At 44.5% G+C, this 26,796-nt stretch overlaps 1 protein-coding gene across 2 annotated transcripts in view; it reads left to right on the top strand.

Annotated features, from left to right (window-relative positions):
- Positions 1-3,390: 3,390 nt before the first annotated feature.
- Positions 3,391-26,796, top strand: part of TIE1 (tyrosine kinase with immunoglobulin like and EGF like domains 1) — a 49,060-nt gene continuing 25,654 nt past the window's right edge. Inside the window, exons 1-4 of one of the 2 annotated variants that reach the window (XM_075181712.1) lie at positions 3,391-3,862; positions 11,745-12,035; positions 23,181-23,300; positions 26,450-26,605. In XM_075181712.1, the coding sequence (XP_075037813.1) occupies positions 3,802-3,862; positions 11,745-12,035; positions 23,181-23,300; positions 26,450-26,605 (628 nt within the window). In that variant the 5' untranslated portion in view covers positions 3,391-3,801. The remainder of the gene's footprint in view (positions 3,863-11,744; positions 12,036-23,180; positions 23,301-26,449; positions 26,606-26,796) is intronic. The other variant, XM_075181711.1, reaches the window with a different exon arrangement.

Here is a 26,796-nt window from a genome sequence, read left to right as displayed (position 1 = left end):
TCTTGTTTCCCTGCCCCCCTAGTCTGCCTACAAAATAAAACTTCATTAAAAAATGGGGGCATGGAAAAAATACCTGCTCCCCTTTTATTTACCTTATTACACCGTGCATAACCCACTGTGTAATAAGCAGATAAAAAATATAAAGTTAATGTAGAACCTGTGACATGTTCTCCTTAAATCCTTCATCCGCTTAGTATTCTAGTACATTTATTTTTCGATACATTGTAGAATTCCATAAATAATTTGCCAGTAAAATGTTTTTAAGGGTCGGCGATCTGGACCCAATGGTCCAGTAATTAAACAAAAGAAAATAAACACCAAGGTACAGAGATTCAGCTCCTGTATAGTAAATAGTCCATTGTGCTCCACGGAGATTCCTGTGTGAACGTCGAGGGAAACGTTTTCTCCTACATCTCCGAATCTCTCCTTACAATCTCCTTGTCCCAGACGTTACCTCGCACCATTGTTCCTTTACTTCCCTCCGTGGTATCTGCCTCGTTGTGTATCAGCCCACACACTGCTCACACTCGCCATCGTCCAGGGTTTCTTAGTTCCCCTCAAAATGCTTAGTTCAAAACAACAATAAACATCCCGAATTTAAGGGACTTTTCTGTTTAATGGATGTTTTCTAACACTTGTGCTAAATGGTCACTTGGCTTTAAATCCTTCTTTTACTTGTCTGTCAGTAAACAAATGAAAAGTTTTTATAAAACAAGTTTACTTGTGTTTCGTCATCTTTGTAATCACACAAATATTTACAGTGACAAAGGGCTTTCAGCTACAAACGTTGGGTTTGTGCAATATTCTGCAATGGATGAGCTATTCCCATATGCAGGACAAACCGGGGTACATTGATTAGTCTGATGGTTTTTGCCCACAAATCTGTGATCCTCATTTACGGAGAGAAAAATGGCTGAATTACTGCACAAAAACCCTCTCAGGAGATGCTGTGCCTACATATAGGGTTAGGGAGAAAGATGACCGCAATGGTGGAGGAACAGACACTTGCGCCAGTCGATGGGAGGTGTTGGTTTGAGTGAGGGCATTTCTTGGAAAGTACAAAGTAGGTGCAGAGTGGTTCAGCGGATGTGAGTCAACTCCAAGTGTCGGTGCCATTGTTCAGAGACCCCAAGCATCATTCTGCCATTATTAAGGGACCCTGTCACTGTGACTAGGATAACTTAGGATGCCAAGTGACAGTGTGCCGTTATCCGGGGACCCCAAGTGACAGTGTGCCGTTATCCGGGGACCCCAAGTGTTAGTGTGCCATTATCCGGGGACCCAAAGTGTCAGTGTGCCGTTATCCGGGGACCTCAAGTGTCAGTGTGCCGTTATCCGGGGACCTCAAGTGACAGTGTGCCGTTATCCGGAGACCCCAAGTGACAGTGTGCCATTATCCGGGGACCCCAAGTGTCAGTGTGCCGTTATCCGGGGACCCCAAGTGACAATGTGCCGTTATCCGGGGACCCCAAGTGTCAGTGTGCCATTATCCGGGGACCCCAAGTGACAGTGTGCCGTTATCCGGGGACCCCAAGTGTCAGTGTGCCATTATCCGGGGACCCCAAGTGACAGTGTGCCGTTATCCGGGGACCCCAAGTGTTAGTGTGCCATTATCCGGGGACCCCAAGTGTCAGTGTGCCGTTATCCTGGGACCCCAAGTGTCAGTGTGCCGTTATCCTGGGACCCCAAGTGACAGTGTGCCATTATCTGGGGACCCCAAGTGACAGTGTGCCGTTATCCGGGGACCCCAAGTGACAGTGTGCCATTGTTCTGGAATGTAATGTGACAATGTCATTGTTCTGTGCCCATTTCCTGATGTCACACCTGGCTTGTGATGGACAAGATAAAGGACCATATTCATAGCTCTGACCCTGGATTCACCTCCAAGACCTTTCTGCCTGTCATTCCTTCTAATCCCTGTTAGATACTAATTCATACCCTGCCTTCATATGTGGCTATTAATACCCACGCTACATACATGTACTACATAAAACATGTTACATGTTTAGGTATCTTTCCCACTGCTGTAAACCTTATAAACAAGTGACCCCAAGATACAGTATGAAACCTTTAATAGCAACATTATAAGAGAAAGATCATTAGAGCTCACTTAATGATTGGAATTCATTCCATAAAAATTAAAGGTGAATTAGTTACATGAATTGTTATCAGATTTATTTAAATAGATAACTTGTCTTATAAGAGTGGAAGCCACTAGCTTGGTGGATGTGTCAGTAATTGTAAAATGCAATCCTAAATAGCAGATTGTTACCGGATAATATGGAAAAACACAGGCTCTGGGCTGAGTCCAAAAGCCTGAGATGTAGCCAGACGTCTAAAGGACAAACTCTTGGTATGATTGTTCCTGCAGCTCAGACCTAACCCCCGAACACACAGGATGTGAACATACTGGACATTAACCGTGTCGCTTTACACCAGACCTGGATCATCCATTGGGCAACTCAAAGCCATTTGTATGTGTTTTGTTTTTTTTACAAATAGAGGGGAGATAGGGGTCCCGAACCTGTATCTTTCCTATGGCCCTATACGGTGAACGTGGGAAAAGCATCATGATCCGCCTATATAGTAAAATTAAAGCATTTTTCCACCCAACCTGATCCCCAAAGATTACTTAGCTGTGTTCAGGCTACTAAGCGGTTTGCCCATGCCCACCACTGCCCACCTGGCTCCTGCGACCAATCAGGTAAAAGCACTGGATAGCCTGAACACCAGGGGGTAAATGTATCAAGCTGAGAGTTTTCCGGCGGGTTTGAAAAGTGGAGATGTTGCCTCTAGCAACCAATCAGGTTCTAGTTATCATTTTGTAGAATCTACTAAATAAATGACAGCTAGGATCTGATTGGCTTTTCAAACCAACCGGAAAACTCTCAGCTTGATACATTTACCCCCAGGTAAGTAACCTTTTCAGTTATGGCTGTAACGATCCTTTCATCGTCATGTCCTTTAGAACAATAATCCACATCTGACGACTTATTGCTCAATGTTGCGTTATAATGTTACATTCACACTATTGGAATGTACAAGGGACACAGGAAGTTGATGTGTGACCTGTGTGATAACAGAATTATCACAATGATGTGTCTGAGCCTTTATAGATATGTCCACTTAAAATATAGCTGAATAATTTGGCACTTCGTGGCTAAATACTTCTATATTTGTGCTCAGAGTTTTGTGAGATGTTGGCCTTTACCACAGAATTCAGGGCTGAGAATGATTCGCAGTGTTAAATATAACAATACAGTTCATACCTAGGGAAGTGAGGGGGGGTCAGCTTTTGTCATCTTCTTTTCCCATAGTTACTCAGACTGTGATTTCCTAAAGCAGAGGCCATCGCTGAGTATTCAGCTCTAGGAGTTTCCTGTACCCAGCAGTCCTGCTACGCCTTTTCCTCTTTCCATCTCCAAATCCCAGAAACCTCTGGAAGTCAGAGGCGGTGAATGTGAGAAAGTTTAGAAGGGAACAGAAATCGGAGTCCCTGCTGATATTGTTTACTAAAGTTTGGAATTTGGCCACTGAGCTAGCAATCCATGCCGCCTTCTGCCACAATGTGATGGGAGACATCTGATCATTCATCCCTGAAGTCTCCGCACTGGGATACACCTGAGATATTATGGGAATCTGTTTTTATTGTTCATGAGTTGGATGGAATTAACGTTTTGGGATTAATATTTTTGTGGATCTGTTATAAGCGCTAATCCCTGGATATAAGAGATGATGCGGATGTGATTCCTGGGCACGGGACACACATTGGGAGATCACCTCTGGATTGGATTAAGGACAATGCTGAAGCTGTTTCATTTCCTGAGCCTCTTTCTTGGGTCTTTACTTCCAGCAGAAATAGGTAACGACACCTTGTTGTCATTATTCATTTAAAGATTTAATGATGTGTTTTATGTGCAGTAAGATTCATAAGTGACCTAACTACTCAGTAATAAATATTATAGTTTCAGACCATAATATGTACAGCTTGGAGAAGAGTAGACAGGGGGGATGTGACAGAACCTTGTAAGTACCATCAGGGGTTACAGTACGGATGAGGAGAGGGCGATATATATATATAAATAAAGGGGACATGACCTGGATCTGTGTAGTGTGTAACACTGTATAATATATGGCCGTGTGTAATACTGTAAATTGTTGTGTGTGTCACTGTATATTATATGCTGTGTAACTCCATATACTGTATGGATCTGTGCAGAGTGTGTATCAGTATATATGATACTGCTTTGTTTAGTGTGTGTGTGTGTGTCGCTGTATACTGTATACTGCTCTGCATCACCGAAAGTTGGATACTGTATACAACGACAGTATTATGTTGCAGTTTTACAAATGTGTATTACACTTCATTGAACATCAATTGTGCTATTTGCTTGTTGTTTTATTAAAAAGGCATCCATGCTAATCTTAGTATTTGCTGACTTTGGGCTGCCATCTTGAAGTGGGTGGTAGTATGTTGTGTACATCAAGAAATCCTGTTATAAAAGAAAATAGTTTCCATTGTCTAATATATATATATATATATATATATATATATATATATATTATATATCATCATCATCTATTTATATAGCGCCACTAATTCCGCAGCGCTGTACAGAGAACTCACTCACATCAGTCCCTGACACATTGGAGCTTACAATCTAAATTCCCTAACATACACACACACACAGAAAGAGAGAGACTAAGGGCAATTTGATAGCAGCCAATTAACCTACCAGTATGTTTTTGGAGTGTGGGAGGAACCAGATAAGGCCATGGCCGGGAATTGGACTCATGACTCCAGTGCTGTGAGGCAGAAGCGCGAACCACTAAGCCACTGTGCTGCATATATACATATATATATGACGCAGGTATTAGTCAAATGACTGGACACATTAATCTAAAGTCACTTAATAGGGCTATGAGTCTACCACTGCTTTGATTTGTGCAGGATGGTTGCGTATTACTCTTCCCTACTCTGACACTTGGTTGAGGGGGCTGGATACACTGTCTCAGGCGTCATTCCAGAATATTCCATCCCAATACTTGTCTGTGTTCCGATCCGGTGGCTGACAAGGCCAATACCTATGGATAAAATTAGGGCCCTGCTCATGAAACCATTGTGCCACCACACCTGTGCTGTGGATAGGGGCACTGTCATCCTGGAAGACCCCCACCCCCATCAGGAAATAAATTATATAAAATGAGGTGATCACTCATTACCATTAAGTAGTGATGAGCATTGACCTTGTCTTCTAAGGGAATGGCTGCACCCAACTCATGTCAGAAAAATGCCTCCACAACATTAGGTAATCACCAGAACCCCAATCTGCTGGAAACAAACACTCAGATCTGAAGAGTTCTTTGGGTTGGTGCCACAAGTGCACTCTTCATTTGATAAGAACATAGTGAAGGATGATTCATCTGACCGTTTCACCTCCACCACCTGCAACCCAACTTTGATATCCAGCTCTCTGGAGTTCCCGTCGAACAATTTCTTAAGACACTAGCTGCTAGAGCAACGGGTTGTAATTTGCAGTCAGTAGATCTGCAGTTGCTGGTTGATCTTGTCTGGCACTTAAAATTAATGTAAAGATATTATGATTCTAGAGTATTCGCTTCTACCCAATGTTGTCAAGTTCTGATGTTGCTTAATCCTCAGAGTTCCATGCTGAGATCACCCAAACACTGTTGATCAGGAAACATTAGCAAGTTGAGCTGTCTTGGTCAGTGAAGCTCCTGCCAAACGTGAATCAACAATCACCCCTTTCCGTCTCAGTACTCAATATGTTCTGTGTCCCTCATTTACCCTGTTGTTTGTTATTACCTGTTCATGTGTATGCATAGATTTATGCTAAGAAGACACTGTTTATGGCATAAGAGAGTAGTTTGGCAATTAGGTAAGATTGCTGGAGGAGGTGGGTTTTTTAGGGTACATTCGAAGGTTTAGAGTTTGGAGGCCCAAGGAAAGGGCAGTTGTGCGGGGTAGGGAATATTACAGAGTGGAAACTGCCTGAAAACAATCCTGTACCCGGGAATAGGAGCAGGTAATGAGTATGAGTGGATGAGAGACGCAGATCTTGTGCAGAACGGAGGGGTCGAGTTGAGCGATACTTTGAGTCAACGGGAGAGATGTTTGCTGCTGCAGTGTTGTTGATGGGCCTTGTATATTAGTACAAGTATTTTATTTTGCATCCAGTAAAATACAGGCGACCAATACATGGACTGACAGAGAGAAGCAGAAGAATTTCTTTACAAGGAAAATGACTCTGACCGCTGTATTCAAAATCGTAGATTGTATGGTTGAAAGTCTGGTTAGGGGAAGACCAGTAATTAGGGAACTGCAATAGTCAATGCTGGAGAAAATGTGCGCATGAATTAAAGTTTTTGCACCGTCCTATGTGAGACGTGTGTGTATTCTGGAAATGTTTCTTAGATGTATGTAACATGATTGGGTTGCAGGTTGGATGTGGGGAACAAATGACAATTCCGCATTAGGGAGGACACCCAGGCAGAGAGCTTGAAGGAGATGAATCATCCTTCACTATGTTCTCATCAAATGAAGAGCGCACTGGTGGAGCCAACCCTAGCACGGTTGCTCAGTGGTTAGCACTTCTGCCTCACAGCACTGGGGTCATGAGTTTAATTCCCAAACATGGCCTTATCTGTGTGGAGTTTGTATGTTCTCCCCGTGTTTGCGTGGGTTTCCTCCAGGTGCTCCGTTATCGTCCCACACTCCAAAAACATACTGGTAGGTTAATTGGCTACTAGTTAATTGATATGTGTGTGTGTGTGTGTGTGTGTGTGTGTGTGTTAGGGAATTTAGACTGTAAGCTCCAATGGGGCAGGGACTGATGGAAGTGAGTTCTCTGTACAGCGCTGCGGAATTAGTGGCGCCATATAAATAAATTGATGATGATGATGATGGATTGATTATTGTCCTGTGTTCCACAGATATAGAGATGTCAGGTAAGCAGCCTCTGTTCGCGGGTGGGAATATTATTAATTCTGTTTTTGAAAGATTGCGTTTGAGGTGGTGAGAGGACATCCAAGAGGAAATAGCAGAAAGACAGTCAGTAACGTAGGCAGATAGTGAGAGATCCAGATAGGATAAATACATTTGGATACCACCCACATAGAGATGGGACTGATATCTAATGGAGCTTATCAGTTTTAGAAGAAAAGTTGTATAGAGAAGAGCAGGGGGCCTAGAATTGAGCTGTGTGGTCTCCAACTAATAAGGAATTGGAGCAGAGGTGGATCCACAGAAACAAACACTGAAAGAGTGATTAGATAGGTAGGATAAGAACCAGGATAGGGCAGTGTCCTGAGGACCTAGGGATTGTAGTGCTTGTATGAGAAGAGAGTGGTCAACAGTGTTGAATACAGCAGAGAGATCCAGGAGAATTAGAATTGAATAATAAGCCCTTAGATTTATCAGTGTTCAAGTTATTGACCACCTTAGTCAGTCTCTGTGGGGTGTTGGGAGATAAAGTCTGACTGAAGAGGGTCCAATTGGTTGAGTGCAGTAAGAAAACGTGTGAGGTGATTGTAGACAATTATTTCAAGAATCTTGAAATGACAAAGGAACTAGGGAACGATAATCTGAGTGAGGGTTTGGGTCAGAATATGTTATTTCTCAGAATAAGAGTAATAATTGCATGCTTGAATAATGATGGGGAAATACCAATAGAGAGGGAAAGATTACAGATTTTAATTAAGACTGGGATGAACGTAAGAGATAGGGATTGACTGATTTGTCAAGTGGACTAGAAGAGAAGAGAGTAGATAATTCATCTTCATTTATAGGATTAAGGATAAGGAATATTTCTAGTACAAGAATAAAATCCATTGTCTGATGATGATAAAATATATCTTAGTAAAGTGGACACTGCTCTCTACTATCATCCTGCACCCACATGCCAACTATTTTGAAAGTAAACCTGCCAACAAAACTCTTTATTACACTGTGTAACTACTCTTTTACCATTGTTTGCTTTGTTTACCAAAAGAAATAACCTAGACTCAATAGGTATGATACCAGAAGCTAATATTTTATGCTATAATCTTACAGTTGATGAAGCAGAGATTCAGTTGTGTGGGGGTCGGGGGAAGGGTCCGAATGCTGTTTTTATATAATTTTTAAATATTATTATGTATCTATTCAAAGTTGAAATTGTTGTTTATGTTCTATTGCTGCATTAAAGTCACTCTAATATTGTCTTAATTTGGGAGAGATTTAATAAAGTTTGATTTTCCAACCTTTTTATATTGATCAAAATCATTGGAAAGTGCCCTAAAACAGGATTTCTTTGTTCCAACTCCCTAATCTACGAAACACCTATTTTACAAAAGGTGATTTAACAGAAATTTTTAAAGGTCTCTGAGGTTTTCCCAATAGTTTCAATGGGCCCACTCATTCCAGTGTTTGTGTTACATGTATAAACCCCATTCAAATGGGAGAAGCTCCATTTATAAAGTTTCCCATTACTAACTGAACGGGCTACTTATAGAATAGTCTGATAATTGGGTACCTTGCTTGAGTTATCAGGGGTATTATAAAAGCCTCTCTCTCTCTCTACTGGCAACTTCTCATCATTATACAAGCAGGCAGTGATTACTCCTACTCTGAAAAAACTAAATTCTGACCCGAACTCTATCTGAAATTACTTCTCTCAGCTCCCGTGTCCATCCAAGCTTCTAGAGAGACTTGCCTACATTCGCCTCACACACTTTCTTTCTGCAAACAACCTATTGGATCCTCTTCTGTGACTTTTATTCTCAACACTCCATAGAGACTGCACTGACCAAGGTTGTCAATGATTTGATCACAGCAAAAAATAATAACCATTACTCTCTTCTAATTCTCCTGGATCTCTCTGCTGCATTTGACACTGTTGACCACTCTTTCCTCATACAAACGCTACAATCCCAAGGTCTTGAAGACACTGTTCTATCCTGGTTCTCATCCTACCTATCTAATCGCTCTTTCACTGTTAATTTCTCTGGAACAACCTCCACTCCACTTCCTTTATCAGTTGGAGACCACAAGGCTCAGTCCTAGGTCCTCTTCTGTTCTTGATCTATATCACTTGTCTTGGAAAACTAAGAAGCTCCTTTGGATTTCAGTATCATCTATATGCAGATGACCCAAATTTACCTAAATTTTTCTCTACTCTCCAGATTTCTCACCATCTACGTTGTCCTGCGTTACTGACTGTCTTTCTGCCATTTCATCTTGGATGTCCTCTCGCCAACTCAAACTTAATTTTTCAGAAACAGAGACAATAATATTCCCACCCAAAAACAGAAACTTCCTCCCTGATATTTCTATCTCTGTTGATAACATGACCATAAATGTCACCCCACATGCTCGCTGCCTAGTTGTGATCTTTGACTCAGAACTATGCTTTGTTCCCCACATTGACTCTATCTTTAAATCATGTTACATACATCTAAAAAACATTTCCAGAATTTAAACTTTAATTCATGTACTCATCATCTCCTGCATCGAATATTGCAATTCCCTCTTTACTGATCTTCCCAAAATCAGACTTGAACCCCTACAATCTATTATGCACGCAGCAGCTAGATTGATTTTCCTTGCAAACTGTTCTTCCTCTGCTGAGCCACTCTGTCAGTCTCTACATTGGTTGCCTGTATTTCAACGAATCCAATATAAAATACTTCTACTAACATACAAGGCCGTCAACAAAATTGCACCAACATAAATCTCCTCACTTGTCTCAAACTATCTCCCAACTTGACACCTCCGTTCTGCACAAGATCTGCGTCTCTCTTACACTCTCATCACAACCTCCCATTCTCAGTTACAGGAATTTTTTCGGGCTGCACCCACTTTGTGGAATTCCCTCCCTCGCTTAATAAGCCTTTCCTCTGGTCTTCAAACCTTCAAGGATTCTCTGAAAACTCACCTCTTCAGACAAGTTTATAATATTCCTCAACCAACCTCTTAATCTCCCTAGGTTACACTATTTCCACCCTCTACACAGCTAACACAAGACTACAACCCTGTGACCAACATTGCTGTGTGACTAGATCATATGGCCCACTAGTCATTCTATAACTCTGTGATCTGACTGGACCAATATACAATATGTGTAACTTGAGCTCATGTATCAGACTCCCATTGTCCTATAGATTGTAAGCTTGCGTTCAGGGCCCTCTCACCTCTCTGTCTGTATGTATTACTCAGTATTGTTATATTACTGTGTTTGTTCCCATATGTAAAGTGCTATGGAATTTGCTGGCGCTAAATACATAAATATTGATGATGATGATACCTTATTACCCATATGAGTTATATAGAGATCAGCTTCTAGCTGTCATTTTGTAGAAAGCACTACATAAATGACAGCTAGAATCTGATTGGTTGCTCTAGGCAACATCCCCACTTTTTCAAACCCGCAGCTTAGTAAATCTAGCCCTTAGACTCATTCTTTTTATGTATTTTAAAAATGTCATTTATCTTATATAAGAGGAGGGAGAAATGCTGTGAATACGTGGATCTCTTTTATTATATAAACTTTATATTATCCAAATATTTCACACTAAATGTTATACATTTGTTTTGTGTTAATTACTTACTATTTTAATTATTACTATTGAAAGTTATGAATGAACAGCAATAGATTAGTATCTATATTCTGTCAGTTTCTTTTTGGAACTACCTATTTCACTTTAATTACCTTTATTACTCCTATACAGCACCTCAGGATTATACCTTCTTACAACTTATAGAAATATACAATATATTATCTTTATACTTTAACACTATTCTGCATCTAGTGCAGACTATTTTTGGTTTACCACTTAATTAAGAACTTTGACTATCTATTTATATGGGGAAACACAACTAACGTTACCTTTGAGCTCCAATGACACGGAAACACAATGCAGGATCATTTGGAATACACCAGACATCTCCAGTACGGTGTTCAAATATCAGAGGTTTCCTTAACTAGCTCATTCGGTTAGTAATGTACATTCATTTCATTGTGCCGATTAATTTCAATGGGGCTAGTAATGGATATACATACTCTCTCCTCCAGTGCATTCACCCCTCCTATTACAGACACAATGAGATGGTTTTATTTCTAACACAAAGAGCTCTTTATGTAAAATAATCCTAAACAATATATTATGGGGTTATTTTAATTACGGAATAGCTGACCTATCTGCAGGTGATTCACTTTCCTAACTGCCGCCCTTTCGGCGGCCAGACTCTGCTTAAATACTGATCTATTATTGTAAATGGTTTCTAATTTTCTCAGTTATAGCTTTTTCATGTTTTCTAACAATCTTTTTATAAGCGCTGTAACATTGTATCAGAAGAAATATATATATATATATTTAATACTTTGTATTAAATTTTGAATGTTTTGCTTATGAATAGATTTTAGTTTTATTTTTAGACTAATCATTTTTTCAATAAACTTTTATTGTTTTATTATTATTTATTTTATTTTTTAAATGTGTTTTTATCTTTCTGTGTTTAGTAAGGCATAACCAATGCCTAAGATTTTGTTTAGAAATGGGATTTGGTGGTGGCAGTTATCTACCTGTCGTAAACCAGATGGTGAATTAGGATTAGTTGTATCCAACCTAGGTTGAGTCCTGTAAGGAAAGTTATTGGCAAGCTAAGTGTTACTTCCATTAACCTCTCCAGTTCCACTTACATCATGCATAGACCAATAATGTACTTTGTATTTTTTGCACCACAGGGGCAGTTCTAGATGTCACACTGGTGTCAATTACCTCTGGGCACCGCAGAGGGGATTTAGTCTTATCATGTGTCACCGGAGAGCGGGAAATGAAGACTTCGGACCTGCGCATTGAACGAGACAACACCATTGTTCGGATCCCTAAAGTGCATCCTTTTCAGACCAAAGAACTGAAGACTGAGCTGCAGGCCAGCGGGTTCGCCCCCAACGAGGTAGTGGGCGTCTTTTACTGCACCGCCAAGGGTCCTTCAGAGCAAACCAAGATACTCTACCCCTATAACAGCCCATTCGGTAAGTCCGGTACTGGCACAGGGTACTCATGCAGTGCACTTATCACAAGGCTGTCTGTCTATTACTTTCTTCTAAGCAAAACAGAAGTGGAAGAGTTAAAAAAAAAAATGGGGACAAAGGGAGTGACTACGTTTATAAAAAAATTGACGTTTTCATTATTTTTCCCTTCACTCTCCAATGTGACCAGCACACCTTAAAAGAGCATTGTGGATGTAGCCTTAAAGGACGATTGATAGACTTTTAATGCAGATCTGTCAGGATGGACTATAATTTTAATTTGTTTATTTTAACATGACATCTTATCACCAGTAAACCGCAGGATTATCATACAAAGTAACCATTGCCGGTCTTCTCATTAGCCAATACATTCCTGCTGTTTATATGTATTGCAAAACACATATGTACCTGAGAGAAGTATACATACATAGTATGTATAAGTATATATACATAACTATATATGGGATTCATAAACAATTAGTAAGTTGCGCACATGTGAAACAGCGCTTAAGTCCATATTTGAAGTCACTGACCCTACCTTTGTGCATTTGTGACTTACTGTGCACAAGAATGTGGGGTAGATTTCTTAAGCCTTCTAAAAAGAAATAGAGGTGTTACCCATAGTAACCAATAAGATTCTAGCTGTCATTTTATAGAATATGCTATATTAATGATAGCTAGAATCTGACTGGTTGCTCCACTTTTTCTTTTTAGAACCTTTAATAAATCTACCTCCAAGGGGTAAATGTATTTAAATGCTTGTAAAGGCAAGTTTGCCTTTACAAGCCAGCGCCGCTTTAAATTTTAGCTGTAAACTCGCCGATTTCCGGCGAGTTGAAAAAGTCGGAGTATAATACATTTACCCCCAAGTCTTTGTAAGGAAAGATCGCAAAGCAAAACCAATTCATTATAATCGCCATTCTTGTCTCTCACTTATCATTCAGCACCCGCTCAAGGATGACTAATTGTCTTCAGGCGTTACCACGGGAATACGTCAAGATTATAACTTCACTACACTTTTCTTTTTCACTTTGGAGAACAACTATTCTCTTATATTTTAAAAATTATTTTAGTTTACACCTCTCCCTTTCACAATTTCGTACCCTTAAAATCCTTGTACTCTGCAGTCTAGTCTGCCTCTTGGATAATCAGGCCCTAATCAAAGGGTATAAAGCACTATTACTGGAGAGAATTGGAGTTTTCGCTGACAATAGGGCTTATTTCAGTCCACCCTATACATGTAAAGAGTTAAACAGGCTTCTCCAAGTCAATTGATCAAATATTGCGGTGTTAGCAGAAAGAATAGACTAAAAAGGAAATTTATGGCATCAACAAATTATTTTTTTTAATAGCTGAAACTTTTTGAAATGAATGGGTCTGTTGCCCTGCGGCCCAGAAAGTCATTTTCTAGAGAAAAATAAATTGGTAGATACAACCATACATACATACATACATACATATATTTCAAAAACCAAAAATAAAGGCAGTTACTTAGGGCCTGATTTTAAGTTAGGATCAGAGCAAAGAAAATGAGCAACTTTGCATCTGGACAAACCATGTTATAATGCAAGGGTTACAAACTGAATTATTTTTTTGCATGCAAAGAAAATACTGACTCTTTTTTCATGTAGCACACAAATACCTGATAGATTTATTTTTACCCTGATATTAAAGTTGATCTATAACGTGCCCTACCCCAACTATAAATATGTCCCTATATTTTCTATTTACCCCCCCCCCCCTCTAATGCAACATGGTTTTGTCAAGGTGCAAATTTGCTCCTAACACAGAATCAGGCCCTTAGTGATTTTTCAGTAATGCATCTCCAACCATTGTTAATTTGATTCAAAGGGACAGTGAACTAAAAATACAAGCGGATCCAGTATGAATCAGCAACACAAATATATGTAAAGGCGATAACAGGATATAAGAGGTTTAATGCTGAGTGTGCTATATTTACCTAGCTGAGAGTGTACGCTCTGGGGGATCATTACTGTGCTTCTCTATAGACGGAGAGGAAGTCTGATGCCGATATAGATCCATGGCGGATACAAAGTTACTGACTGAAGGGTTAACAGAATGCAGTGCAAATTTATCTCCAATATATTCTGCCTTGTTGAGTTTTCAAAATTCTTGTAACAGTGTAACGCCCCCTGCGGGGAAAGACAGGGACAGACGCAACAGAAAATAACTCACCTTGTAAACGATGGTCACCTCCAGTCCGCTTCTGATTTCCCAGCTGCGATCCGATCCCAGCAGATCCGCAGCCACCTCCAATCACGTCCCTCTAAGATAGAGGCAGAGATTACGGCCGTGCCTACCAGGTAAGGGCTGTCCGAGACTACGGCAAAGGACAAGGACACGGTCAGTCCAAGCTCCTTGCCGCCTCCTCACTTTGTTCTTGCCAAGACGCGGGGGACTACAGGCACTGAAGGCCAAGACTAATCCGAGGACTAATCCCGCCTCAAGTGCCTCACACACCTGCCGGTGAGGGCCTAACCGAAAGGGGGAATCGAGCGTGATACTCACCGGGACACTCCCACTTCCGATCCGGTTCTCCTGCACCTTCCCGACTCCTGCGGATGACAAGAACACACAGCCTCCCTCTACGCTCTCCGTGAACTAAGATGGCACCCACAAAACTGGACTAACTACAAACGGCGACCCGACCCTAACAACGTTCTAATGGTCGGCAACGCAACTACGTCAAACACTAGGACTAACTAAATGTGGTGCACTAACGGAACTACTAGTTACACGCTACGGGGAACACCAGCCGGTGTTCACAGCCTAAACCGGAGGGCGGTTCCTAACCCCCTCACCCAGGTCTTACCAAGAAGCTGCCTTCTTGCTATGGAGTCACACACAGGCCCTAAGTACGGGTTCTTTAAGCCCGGCTGAGGCTCAGTAAAACAGCACACTAACCCGCGGGCCGACTGCCGCACGGAACAGCCGATCGAACTGAACCGCCCGACTGCCTGTACTCGGGTATCTCACACGTGTCCCTACGTCCGGAACCACAGGTCCACCTGCACGGAACCGGCCTTGAGGACCCTTGATCAGAACCACGGCCGCCCCTGGAACTGCCTCAAGGTGTGCTGTACTGCCACCAACTCACTCAGCCACCCCCTCTGGGTACCAGTGTGACCCCGGGGACCTAAGGGACAGGGAAACTACATGTGTTCTCCCCTGACTATGTGTTTGCTGGTACTTACACTTGTCCCCCACAGCACGGGTTAACACAGGAAAACCACAGGAAACAAGAGCCTACCTTTAATGGGGGCCTGACGTCTTGCCCCTGGACACAGTTAGAAAACACACCAAAATACTGTAATGTAAACTACACTCGCCACACAGACAGAATAAATACAGTCTACAGTACTTTGCCGCTACTTACCCGAACACACCGCTGCTAGCCAACCAGCAGGTTGCTACAGCACCACGGGAGCCTACGCTCGACCGTACCTCCTAACCACGTGTGCTCACCTCACACAGGACCGCGCCTACTCTCACGAGGCTCCCACGCCTCTACCTCACACCACCAGGGCCTTATGCCCTATACACCATGGGTCTCTGCCCAGCTACACGCAGAGCCTTCTGCTCTGACTAATGGGCCTCAGCCCCCTCTCTAACTCAGGGCTCTGAGCCCACTCACTAGGGCCTTGTGCCCTACTACCTAGGGGTCCTAGCCCCTGCCTAAGGCCTGTGGCCTTCCTAACTAACTGAGGGCCTTGTGCCCTTAATAACCTACAGGCTACCAGCCTCTAACCAGGCCCTCTGGCCTTCCTATGGCCTCTAGGCCCCTAACTACCTAGGGGCCTTGTGCCCTTGTACACCTGGGGCTCTGAGTCCCCCTCTCTAACTAACAGGGGCTTGTCCCCTTTATATAGATACTAATGGCCTACTGGCCCACTACCACGTTGGGGCCTAGTGCCCAGGTCCCTGGGCCTTGTGCCCCTAATTTACAGTGCCACGGGCCTTGTGCCCGAATGTGCCCACGGGCCTAGTGCCCGAACTTAACGTTGAGTATACTTACCTGCTCTGCGCAGGATACTCAACTTGACACGCCGTCTTCTTCCTTTCTTCTCCGGGTCTTCCAGACCCTCCAGCCGGCGGCGCCTCTTCTCCGCTTCGGCGCTGTTGAAGGCTGCTTGGCGGGGGCGCTCTCAGCCCTGACAAGGGCTCCCCGCCGGCGATCTCCGCTCCGGCGGCTTGATTGAAGTCTTCTGGCGGCAGGGTAGCTCACGGCCCTTACAAGGGCCCTCTGCCGCCGCTGGCTCTGTTGATGGACGTCTGGACGAGACGTCCTCTCTCTTCCCCGCAGACGGACTTCTGCCAAAATGGCGCCACCCGGCGACTTATATAGTCGCCGGCGTGACGTCATCCGCCGGCGCGAGCGCTGATTGGCTCGCGTCGGCGCCAATCTTTTGAATGGCCGGGCGCGAGCCGCGATTGGCTCGCGCATCCGGCCGCTGATTGGCCAGCGGGGAAAGATGAGCCCTGATTGGCTCATCCTTCCCCCGCGCACAGGACCTGCAAAAAAGAAGTTATACTCACCGCCGCTGGATCGATGGACGGGTGAGTACTTCTCCTCTTCTTTCTTGTAGCTGGGCACCATCGGGGACCTCTTCAGCCCCTCCAGGGGCACAGCGCTGCCGGATATCTTCGCCCTCTTCACGGGCACCGGCTCTGACATCTTCTGTCCCTCCACATTTCCGCCGCCTTTTTCCATTGTGGTCCCCACAATCAACGTCTTCTCCTCTACGTCCACCTCCAAGGGTCGCTTACCGGCATCCCTGACTTGCGTCCACCGGGTCCTTCGCGGTAAAGCCCTCTCGCGCAGGATCCACACCATCCTGGCAACTTCCTCGCCCGAAGTCGGTATCCAGGGAGTCTCTTCCTCGGCGCATGCCGGAACCTCCCATCCGTCCGATACCTCCTCGGTTGTGCGGGAAGCTTCTTCAGAAGGTGGCAACATCCACCACTCTCCAGCTGCGCTCTCTAAAGTACAGTCTTCGTCAGGCAGTACTTCTTCAGCAGCTTTCTCTTCCGGGGTACTGATGGCTTCCATCCTCTCAGGTACCACCGGGCAGACATCTTCACATGTCTCCGGACACAGCGTTGCCCCGTGGAGGGTCTGCTCAGTTCTCCCTTCGTCTTCAGGGACCAACTCTTCCACCGCCACGGACAAGTCGTCTGACGTATCCGACGTCTCCAATACCCCAGCTCCAGCATCCGGCTGACGCGGGTATTCCTGTCGCGAATCTTGCTTGGACGGGACGATCACCTGCGATCCGACAGTCAGCAGGCTCTGCCGATCCTTCCCTCCAGATTCCGACTTCTCTTGAGACCATGGATGGAAGGCTTCCTCGTCCTTCCACTCGAAGACTTCTACGTCTTCCCATTCATCGGAGACTTCTTCGTCCTCCCATTCATCAAAGAGCTCCTCGGCAACTGGGCACTGGTATGCGAAGTGTCCAGGCAACCCACACTTCCAGCACAGCATTTCTTCCACCGGTTGCCGTTTAGTACCTTTGTTCTTCTTCTTCCTTGTCTCACAACGTTCCAGGATTTGCTTCGTGAACGCTGCCACTTCGTCACGAGAGATGACACAGCTGTATCCCTCGTACAGCGGAATGATCCCCCGATGAGCCATCGTTGATCCTGCCGACTACGCCAAAATGTAACGCCCCCTGCGGGGAAAGACAGGGACAGACGCAACAGAAAATAACTCACCTTGTAAACGATGGTCACCTCCAGTCCGCTTCTGATTTCCCAGCTGCGATCCGATCCCAGCAGATCCGCAGCCACCTCCAATCACGTCCCTCTAAGATAGAGGCAGAGATTACGGCCGTGCCTACCAGGTAAGGGCTGTCCGAGACTACGGCAAAGGACAAGGACACGGTCAGTCCAAGCTCCTTGCCGCCTCCTCACTTTGTTCTTGCCAAGACGCGGGGGACTACAGGCACTGAAGGCCAAGACTAATCCGAGGACTAATCCCGCCTCAAGTGCCTCACACACCTGCCGGTGAGGGCCTAACCGAAAGGGGGAATCGAGCGTGATACTCACCGGGACACTCCCACTTCCGATCCGGTTCTCCTGCACCTTCCCGACTCCTGCGGATGACAAGAACACACAGCCTCCCTCTACGCTCTCCGTGAACTAAGATGGCACCCACAAAACTGGACTAACTACAAACGGCGACCCGACCCTAACAACGTTCTAATGGTCGGCAACGCAACTACGTCAAACACTAGGACTAACTAAATGTGGTGCACTAACGGAACTACTAGTTACACGCTACGGGGAACACCAGCCGGTGTTCACAGCCTAAACCGGAGGGCGGTTCCTAACCCCCTCACCCAGGTCTTACCAAGAAGCTGCCTTCTTGCTATGGAGTCACACACAGGCCCTAAGTACGGGTTCTTTAAGCCCGGCTGAGGCTCAGTAAAACAGCACACTAACCCGCGGGCCGACTGCCGCACGGAACAGCCGATCGAACTGAACCGCCCGACTGCCTGTACTCGGGTATCTCACACGTGTCCCTACGTCCGGAACCACAGGTCCACCTGCACGGAACCGGCCTTGAGGACCCTTGATCAGAACCACGGCCGCCCCTGGAACTGCCTCAAGGTGTGCTGTACTGCCACCAACTCACTCAGCCACCCCCTCTGGGTACCAGTGTGACCCCGGGGACCTAAGGGACAGGGAAACTACATGTGTTCTCCCCTGACTATGTGTATGCTGGTACTTACACTTGTCCCCCACAGCACGGGTTAACACAGGAAAACCACAGGAAACAAGAGCCTACCTTTAATGGGGGCCTGACGTCTTGCCCCTGGACACAGTTAGAAAACACACCAAAATACTGTAATGTAAACTACACTCGCCACACAGACAGAATAAATACAGTCTACAGTACTTTGCCGCTACTTACCCGAACACACCGCTGCTAGCCAACCAGCAGGTTGCTACAGCACCACGGGAGCCTACGCTCGACCGTACCTCCTAACCACGTGTGCTCACCTCACACAGGACCGCGCCTACTCTCACGAGGCTCCCACGCCTCTACCTCACACCACCAGGGCCTTATGCCCTATACACCATGGGTCTCTGCCCAGCTACACGCAGAGCCTTCTGCTCTGACTAATGGGCCTCAGCCCCCTCTCTAACTCAGGGCTCTGAGCCCACTCACTAGGGCCTTGTGCCCTACTACCTAGGGGTCCTAGCCCCTGCCTAAGGCCTGTGGCCTTCCTAACTAACTGAGGGCCTTGTGCCCTTAATAACCTACAGGCTACCAGCCTCTAACCAGGCCCTCTGGCCTTCCTATGGCCTCTAGGCCCCTAACTACCTAAGGGCCTTGTGCCCTTGTACACCTGGGGCTCTGAGTCCCCCTCTCTAACTAACAGGGGCTTGTCCCCTTTATATAGATACTAATGGCCTACTGGCCCACTACCACGTTGGGGCCTAGTGCCCAGGTCCCTGGGCCTTGTGCCCCTAATTTACAGTGCCACGGGCCTTGTGCCCGAATGTGCCCACGGGCCTAGTGCCCGAACTTAACGTTGAGTATACTTACCTGCTCTGCGCAGGATACTCAACTTGACACGCCGTCTTCTTCCTTTCTTCTCCGGGTCTTCCAGACCCTCCAGCCGGCGGCGCCTCTTCTCCGCTTCGGCGCTGTTGAAGGCTGCTTGGCGGGGGCGCTCTCAGCCCTGACAAGGGCTCCCCGCTGGCGATCTCCGCTCCGGCGGCTTGATTGAAGTCTTCTGGCGGCAGGGTAGCTCACGGCCCTTACAAGGGCCCCCTGCCGCCGCTGGCTCTGTTGATGGACGTCTGGACGAGACGTCCTCTCTCTTCCCCGCCGACGGACTTCTGCCAAAATGGCGCCACCCGGCGACTTATATAGTCGCCGGCGTGACGTCATCCGCCGGCGCGAGCGCTGATTGGCTCGCGTCGGCGCCAATCTTTTGAATGGCCGGGCGCGAGCCGCGATTGGCTCGCGCATCCGGCCGCTGATTGGCCAGCGGGGAAAGATGAGCCCTGATTGGCTCATCCTTCCCCCGCGCACAGGACCTGCAAAAAAGAAGTTATACTCACCGCCGCTGGATCGATGGACGGGTGAGTACTTCTCCTCTTCTTTCTTGTAGCTGGGCACCATCGGGGACCTCTTCAGCCCCTCCAGGGGCACAGCGCTGCCGGATATCTTCGCCCTCTTCACGGGCACCGGCTCTGACATCTTCTGTCCCTCCACAACAGTGATTAGCAACTCTTCTATATAAGGAATCTTACGTTGCAGTTTGCACAAAATAATAAAATAAAAATCCAGAGTTTGCTATGTTGCTTTGTAGGTGTCACTTTGCTATTACTGTCTGTAAAGAGGTTTAATCAAATTTCTCTAATGGATTAAAACGCCATATTTGACTTTTACTAATTGTGTAAAAGACATCAAAGATACGTATTAATCAGGCTCCTTTAATTAGACGCACAAGGAGTGATGAAAATGAAGGAAAGTTCTCTCTTTCAGACATGTACAACGTCCAGTCTTCCTCTCACTGATTGTACACTTCCCACTTTCCTTATTTCTTGATAGTGATGTTATCGCTGGTCAGACAGATAAAGAGTGTAAATACAACCAACTGCCCAGATAAAAGCACATTTTCAGGGCACCACTAAGCGTCATCGTTACTTGATGGCGATTAATCTGTATGGAAGCCACTTTCACTGATCTTTGCTACAAGAAACTCTTCGACACGGATGTGCCTTAAAAGCAGGAAAGAAACTGTGTTCATGATAAGGACCCAGACCAGAAAACAAGGGAAGTGTAGCCCGATACATGATAACAACCACATCACCCTTATACACAGCAAAATGCCCCCTCAGGATAGGGGATTTGTGCATGGAAAATCATTAAGTTAATGCAAGAAAAACAAGTGAAAGCTAACTAGATTGTAAGCTCTCGCGAGCAGAGGTCACCATCCTTTTGTTTCCTCCCCTCCCTCTTCCCCACTTGCTTCCTTGGTCCCCGTGTCACCTATGGCTACCCATGTCATCCTGGTGTTTGTCCGGGAATCGCCCTTTGTAATACGACTTGTTTTAAGTCACCCTTGTTGTATTACTACTTGTACTTGTGCTATATACGTTTGTGTGAATTTTTTGTTTGTTTACTGTGAACCGTCTACCTTATCTGTGCTACCGCCTTGGACGGCGCTGCGGAACTTTGTGGTGTTCTATTAATAAAAACTTGTTATTATAATAACAATAAGGATAAACCTGGTTTCAATGAAGTTTTGGCTCGTAAGCTGACGCTGCAGTAGGATCTTGGTGATTATTTATTGTGCATTGAATGAAACATTTCAGTGATAACCCCAAATATAATATTAGGGAAAAAAAAAATCTGAAATAAAATATATGTCACATTTACAATTGCAGCAACTTGGTGAAAAGTCTCCAAATTGTACATTAAGAGCTCTACTTTTTTACACTTTAATCTAGAAATTACAGAAGACTTCCTCCTCTCTATTCCTTTATGAGGAAAGTTACATGTTTGAGGAGCTTGTGTCTTTATTGTGTCTTCCACATACCTTCCAGGGTGTGTAGATGTACTTGAAGTGTTGTGTGCTCTAGTTATTTGCCCATGGTGTGTAGATGTACTTGAAGTGTTGTGTGCTCTAGTTATTTGTCCATTGTGTGAGACTCACGACTCAAAGATTTCTCCCGTGCTGATCCCCACTTATGAAACCCAACCTTCAGTCTTCCAAGCTCTCTCTCAGAACCCACATCTTTACCGTAACCTATCTTACCCCCACCTGACACTTCAACTAGTGCCAGCCCCATGCCTACTCCTGTCCCACTAGTTCTTGTTGTCTCAGCATTGCCCTCTTCCTGTAGACCAAGCCCAGAGAACCTGTGCCACTCCAGGTCCTGTGAAACTACAAGTCCCAGCATACTCTTCGAGCTATCAGCTGGCTATCGACTGGCTGAGCATGCTGGGGCTTGTAGTTGCACAACATCTGGTAGATCACAGGTTGTCAGGGCCTCGCCTAGACTGAAAGATCTCACGAACAGGGATCTCACGTCTGCATCTCCTTTGTCAACCTCGTATCTACTGTTCTGCTTTTATGTACAATTTGTATTCTGCGTAATTTGCAAGTCTGACTGCAGATATTTACGGTGCCTTGCAAAAAATGACTATGATGATGACAGTGTGGGCATTTTCTCCTATGCAGAGAATGCTCTATGGGGCACATTTATCAATGTTTGGCAAAAGTGAGAAATAGTTATCAATCCTTATTGCATGGATAAGGATTGATCTATTTCTCAAATTTATGAACAACAGATCACAGAAACAGCAGTTCCGAAAAACTGCTGTTTCTGTGATAAAAAAAAACCATACTTACCTGGCTCTTCGGAAGCGATGTCTCCGGGTCTTCTCCTCGTTCTCTTCATTCTTCAATTGCGCATGTGCAGTTCCAAGAAATGGACATGCGCACAAAGATCCCCGCTCTGTCTCTGCAACGATAGTTGCAGAGAGCGAGCGGTGAGTGACAGCTAGGGATCATGTGATCCCTCCACACATGCGCTGTCCAGCTCTGCTCTTCGGAGCAGAGCTGACAGCATTGGATTTTTTCAATTCTGATAATGCTTCAGCTGGCGTACATTATCAAGACAAGTATCCGAAAAAAAATAAAAATCGGAACTTGTTAGATTTGAGCTGGGAGCAGTCGCCATACTGTAGAATGGTGACTGCTCCCAAAAATGAAGAAGAGTGCAAAGCAGCAGATATCCATGATATCTGCTGCGATGCACCTTTCATAAATATCCGGAGGACACCCAGGGAGCTTAATTTCACGGTAAGTGCACTACCGTGCTTTCATAAATATGTCCCTATATCTGTCTTCTAAATCTTATTAATTTGGTTAGTGTGTGTGCAAAGACCCTCACATAACTATGTCTTTCATGAGGATTTAATTGTAACCCTCTTACTAAAGTACGAATAATGGAAATATTTTTACTGTGTACTGTGGTTGAGCTGATGGTGTTAAGAGACATATTGTAACCTTAATCTGGGTCTGTCCGTTTCTTGTCTTGTTCTTTGTATATAAACCATCTCCCTTAAGTACTGACCACCGTCTTGTCCTCTTCCTCCAGCTGATCTGACTCCAGTTAAAGTTACAGTGACAGTCAGTGTGAACCAGGATGCACAATTAGGAGCCAAAATACAAGCCAAAGTGGCAAAGAGTCACCCGGACATCCTGTGGAAGTACAACGGTAGGTAACGGGGTCTGATAATGAGTATATTATAAATATATCCAGTATATATGTGATTCACAGGTGACCTCTGTTGGCCTCTGACAGATCATACACAGATAACACACAGACCCCCGTCTGACAGTGATACGAGTTCTGAATGGCTGTATCTGTCCAATTTGGTAGAACCAATGTGATGGTGCAGCGCCTGTTTCTGGAAACATTGGAAACACTGCTCTTACAAATAAGTCATGTTTGTTAATTTGTAAACTTCTGCATCTCATACTTGCAGACTCATTAAATAGTGACTGGGGGTGGTAAAGACCCTCCAACGTGACCCCAGTACACACTGCACAAAATCCCCCTACACCTGAGTTTCCCGCTTCATTTATTATTGTGCTGAATTAATGAAGTGGTCAGAAGGAAATTTTATTTGAATTACTAATTAATTTATTAATCGAACTCACATAGTACACAACACTTTTCTGATAATGTCTAATCATTCACATCAGTTCCTGCCCCAGTGGAGCTTACAATCTATATTCCGAATCACATGGAGCCACACGCACCACTAGGATTAATTTCTCCAGAAGACAATTAACATACCAATAGGTTTTTGTAGTGTGGGAGAATCCGGAGCACCCTGAGGCAACACACACAAACACGGAGAGAGCATCCAAACTCCACACAGATAGGGCCCTGGTCAGAATCGAACCCATAAACCCAACGCTGTGAGGCAGCAATGCTAACCACTGTGCCAATTCAGTACAGGTGACTGTGGAAGGAAATGAAGTAGGACGTTTGGTAGCAGATACAGGGTGTGCAGTTTATTCATAGATAAGTTATGGGGATCTTAAAGGTCCCATGACACTTGCTCCTGTTTTATAAGGTTGTCACTCATCATGACTGCCCCGTATGTGTGTGGTCTCACAACTTAAGCAGCTGCATCATCCTGCTCAACGGGTAAGGTGAGCAATATCCCTTTACACTGTTCCACCGCACTGGCACATCAAGTCAGGAAATACACCATTGGCAGTTTGCAGTTAGTAAAACTGCATTTAAAAAAAATAATAATAATGATTTTAAGGGATCAAAAACATTAAACAAATTAATTAAAATAAATAAGCTACACTACTAGACTCCACTTGCACATAAGAATAATACTGGCTTTATTCTGGTTGTAGCACACACATACTTGATAGCTTATTCATACACTGAAATTTTAAGTTGATCTAGGACCTGCCCTACCCCAACTATAAATCTGCCATCATATTTTAAATTTACCTCCCCTCCAATGCAACATGGTTTTGCCAAGGTGCAAAGTTACTCATTTTTTGGCTATACTTTCCTTAATGAATCAGGCCCTACATCTTCAGAAAAGTGATTATACTTTCTATGTTATAGTTTTAATTCTAAGTTGATCATGATGCTTTTAATGAGCCAACTGTTACGGTGCTGGTAGTTACAGGTCTGATAGTCAGAGCAGGCCTGTACACGACCAGATGCTGAGTCTACTAGGTTCAGACTAATGAGGCAAGACACGATGTAGTTCTTCAATTCTTCATAAATTATTATATGAAGTAATATTCATATATTATTATTATTACATCTTCATATATTATATATATATATATATATATATATATATATATATATATATATATATATATATATATGCAGATGATGATATGCAGATGTCAATTAGCCACGGTGGAGTGTGACAAGGATAAATACAATAACAGTCTTGTTATATGCACATGAACAGACTTGCAGCAGGCTGTGAATCAGTAGAGGCACAATAGAGAGAAAACAAAGTCTTTGCAATATGCACAAGATGATACTTGCAGCAGGGGAGTCCCACTAGAAGTGCTCCAGCACTGAGTAGAGAACTGAAACTCATACACAGGAAAGACACAGGGTCAGGATACACAGGAGTCCAAGGAATCAGGCTAGCAACAAGTTGCACTGACAGTGAGCAGATGTCAGTGCTGAGTTTAAATAGAGCAGGTTAGAGTGACCCGCCCTGAGGGTGAGTCGTGTGTTGCACAGAAAAACAGAGCAGACAGGGAAAGTAACAAAACCTGGTCAGGATTGTTACACCAGCACACCCTTGATACATGGAATGCAACAGATATGTACAAAAAATGTTATTGGTATATTTATACTCAGAAATAGAAAGTATAAATGAAAAGTGGAGAGGATCTTCTCATGAAATAATATCCATCTGGTTTTTATAGTCATTTTCATATTATCTCTTAGGAGTAGATTTACCAAACTTTACCAAACCAGCTATCATCTTCTAGAATGTACTAGATAAATGATAGCTAGCATCAGATTGGATATAAATGTCTAAATTAGTGGTTTCTGTCTTGTCGTTAGACATACTTGCCAACTCTCCCGGAAAGTCCGGGAGACTCCCCAAATTCAAGTCGGGCTGGCATTTCTCCCGGATCCCGGATATCACAGAGAATCACGCCAATTTGGAGGGCGGGAGGGGGCGGGGTGAGGCCAATTGCGTCATTTTGGCCCCGCCCCCCCCCGCTATGCAAATTATGTTTTCGCAGGGGGGGGGCAAAATGATGCAATTGGCCTCGTCCCGCCCCCTCCCACCCTCCAGTTACGCCCCCCCCCTCCTGGAAACTTGTTTCCGGGAGTTGGCAAGCATGTCGTTAGGTTTGAAAATTGAGAAAGTAACATTATTTAACTTTCAAATTATATTCTTCATCATCATTATCAGCATCATTTATTTATATAGCGCCACTAATTCCGCAGCGCTGTACAGAGAACTCACATCAGTCCCTGTCCCGTTGGAGCTTACAATCTAAATTCCCTAACATACACACAGACACACAAACTAGGGGCAATTTGTTAGCAGGCAATTAACCTATCAGTATGTTTTTGGAGTGTGGGAGGAAACCGGAGCACCCGGAGGAAACCCACGCAAACACGGGGAGAACATACAAACTCTTCACAGATAACGCCATGGTCGGGAATTGAACTCATGACCCCAGCGCTGTGAGGCAGAAGTGCTAACCACTGAGCCATATAGTTTTATGGGGGCTCGGATCAGTGGCCACACACTCCCAGGCTGTAAGTTATGGATTTACGGCTTCCTAATCCTGGAAAATAGAAGATGAATCACACTAACACTCTACCTCTTAACATTCCAGGAACCATATTCCAGACGACGTACAAGAACGAGATGACGGACGGGGTGGCGCTGCTCACAATGCCGTCGGTGCAGGTGAATCAGGCCGGAGTGTACAGCGCCAGCTTCATGGCGGCGAGTCCCCTGGCCAGCGCCTTCTTCAGGCTCATCGTAAGAGGTCAGAAATGGAAACTCTTCAGATTGTAATAAATAGGCTCCATTTGGTTTACCTATCTGCGGCTTTTCTCACCCCTGTGCTGAGCACTTTGGGGCCCATCGCATATTCATTTAATGCCTTCTCGTAAAAACAGGTAATAGATAAACAGGGGTACTGAGAGGAAAGAGAGGATGTCCCTATTTCAAAAGGGT

Source organism: Mixophyes fleayi, chromosome 8, assembly GCF_038048845.1.
Source record: "Mixophyes fleayi isolate aMixFle1 chromosome 8, aMixFle1.hap1, whole genome shotgun sequence".
Classification (NCBI taxonomy): Eukaryota; Metazoa; Chordata; class Amphibia; order Anura; family Limnodynastidae; genus Mixophyes; species Mixophyes fleayi.
The sequence above is the reverse complement of the archived record's forward strand: the minus strand, read 5'-3'. Positions and strand labels throughout refer to the sequence as shown.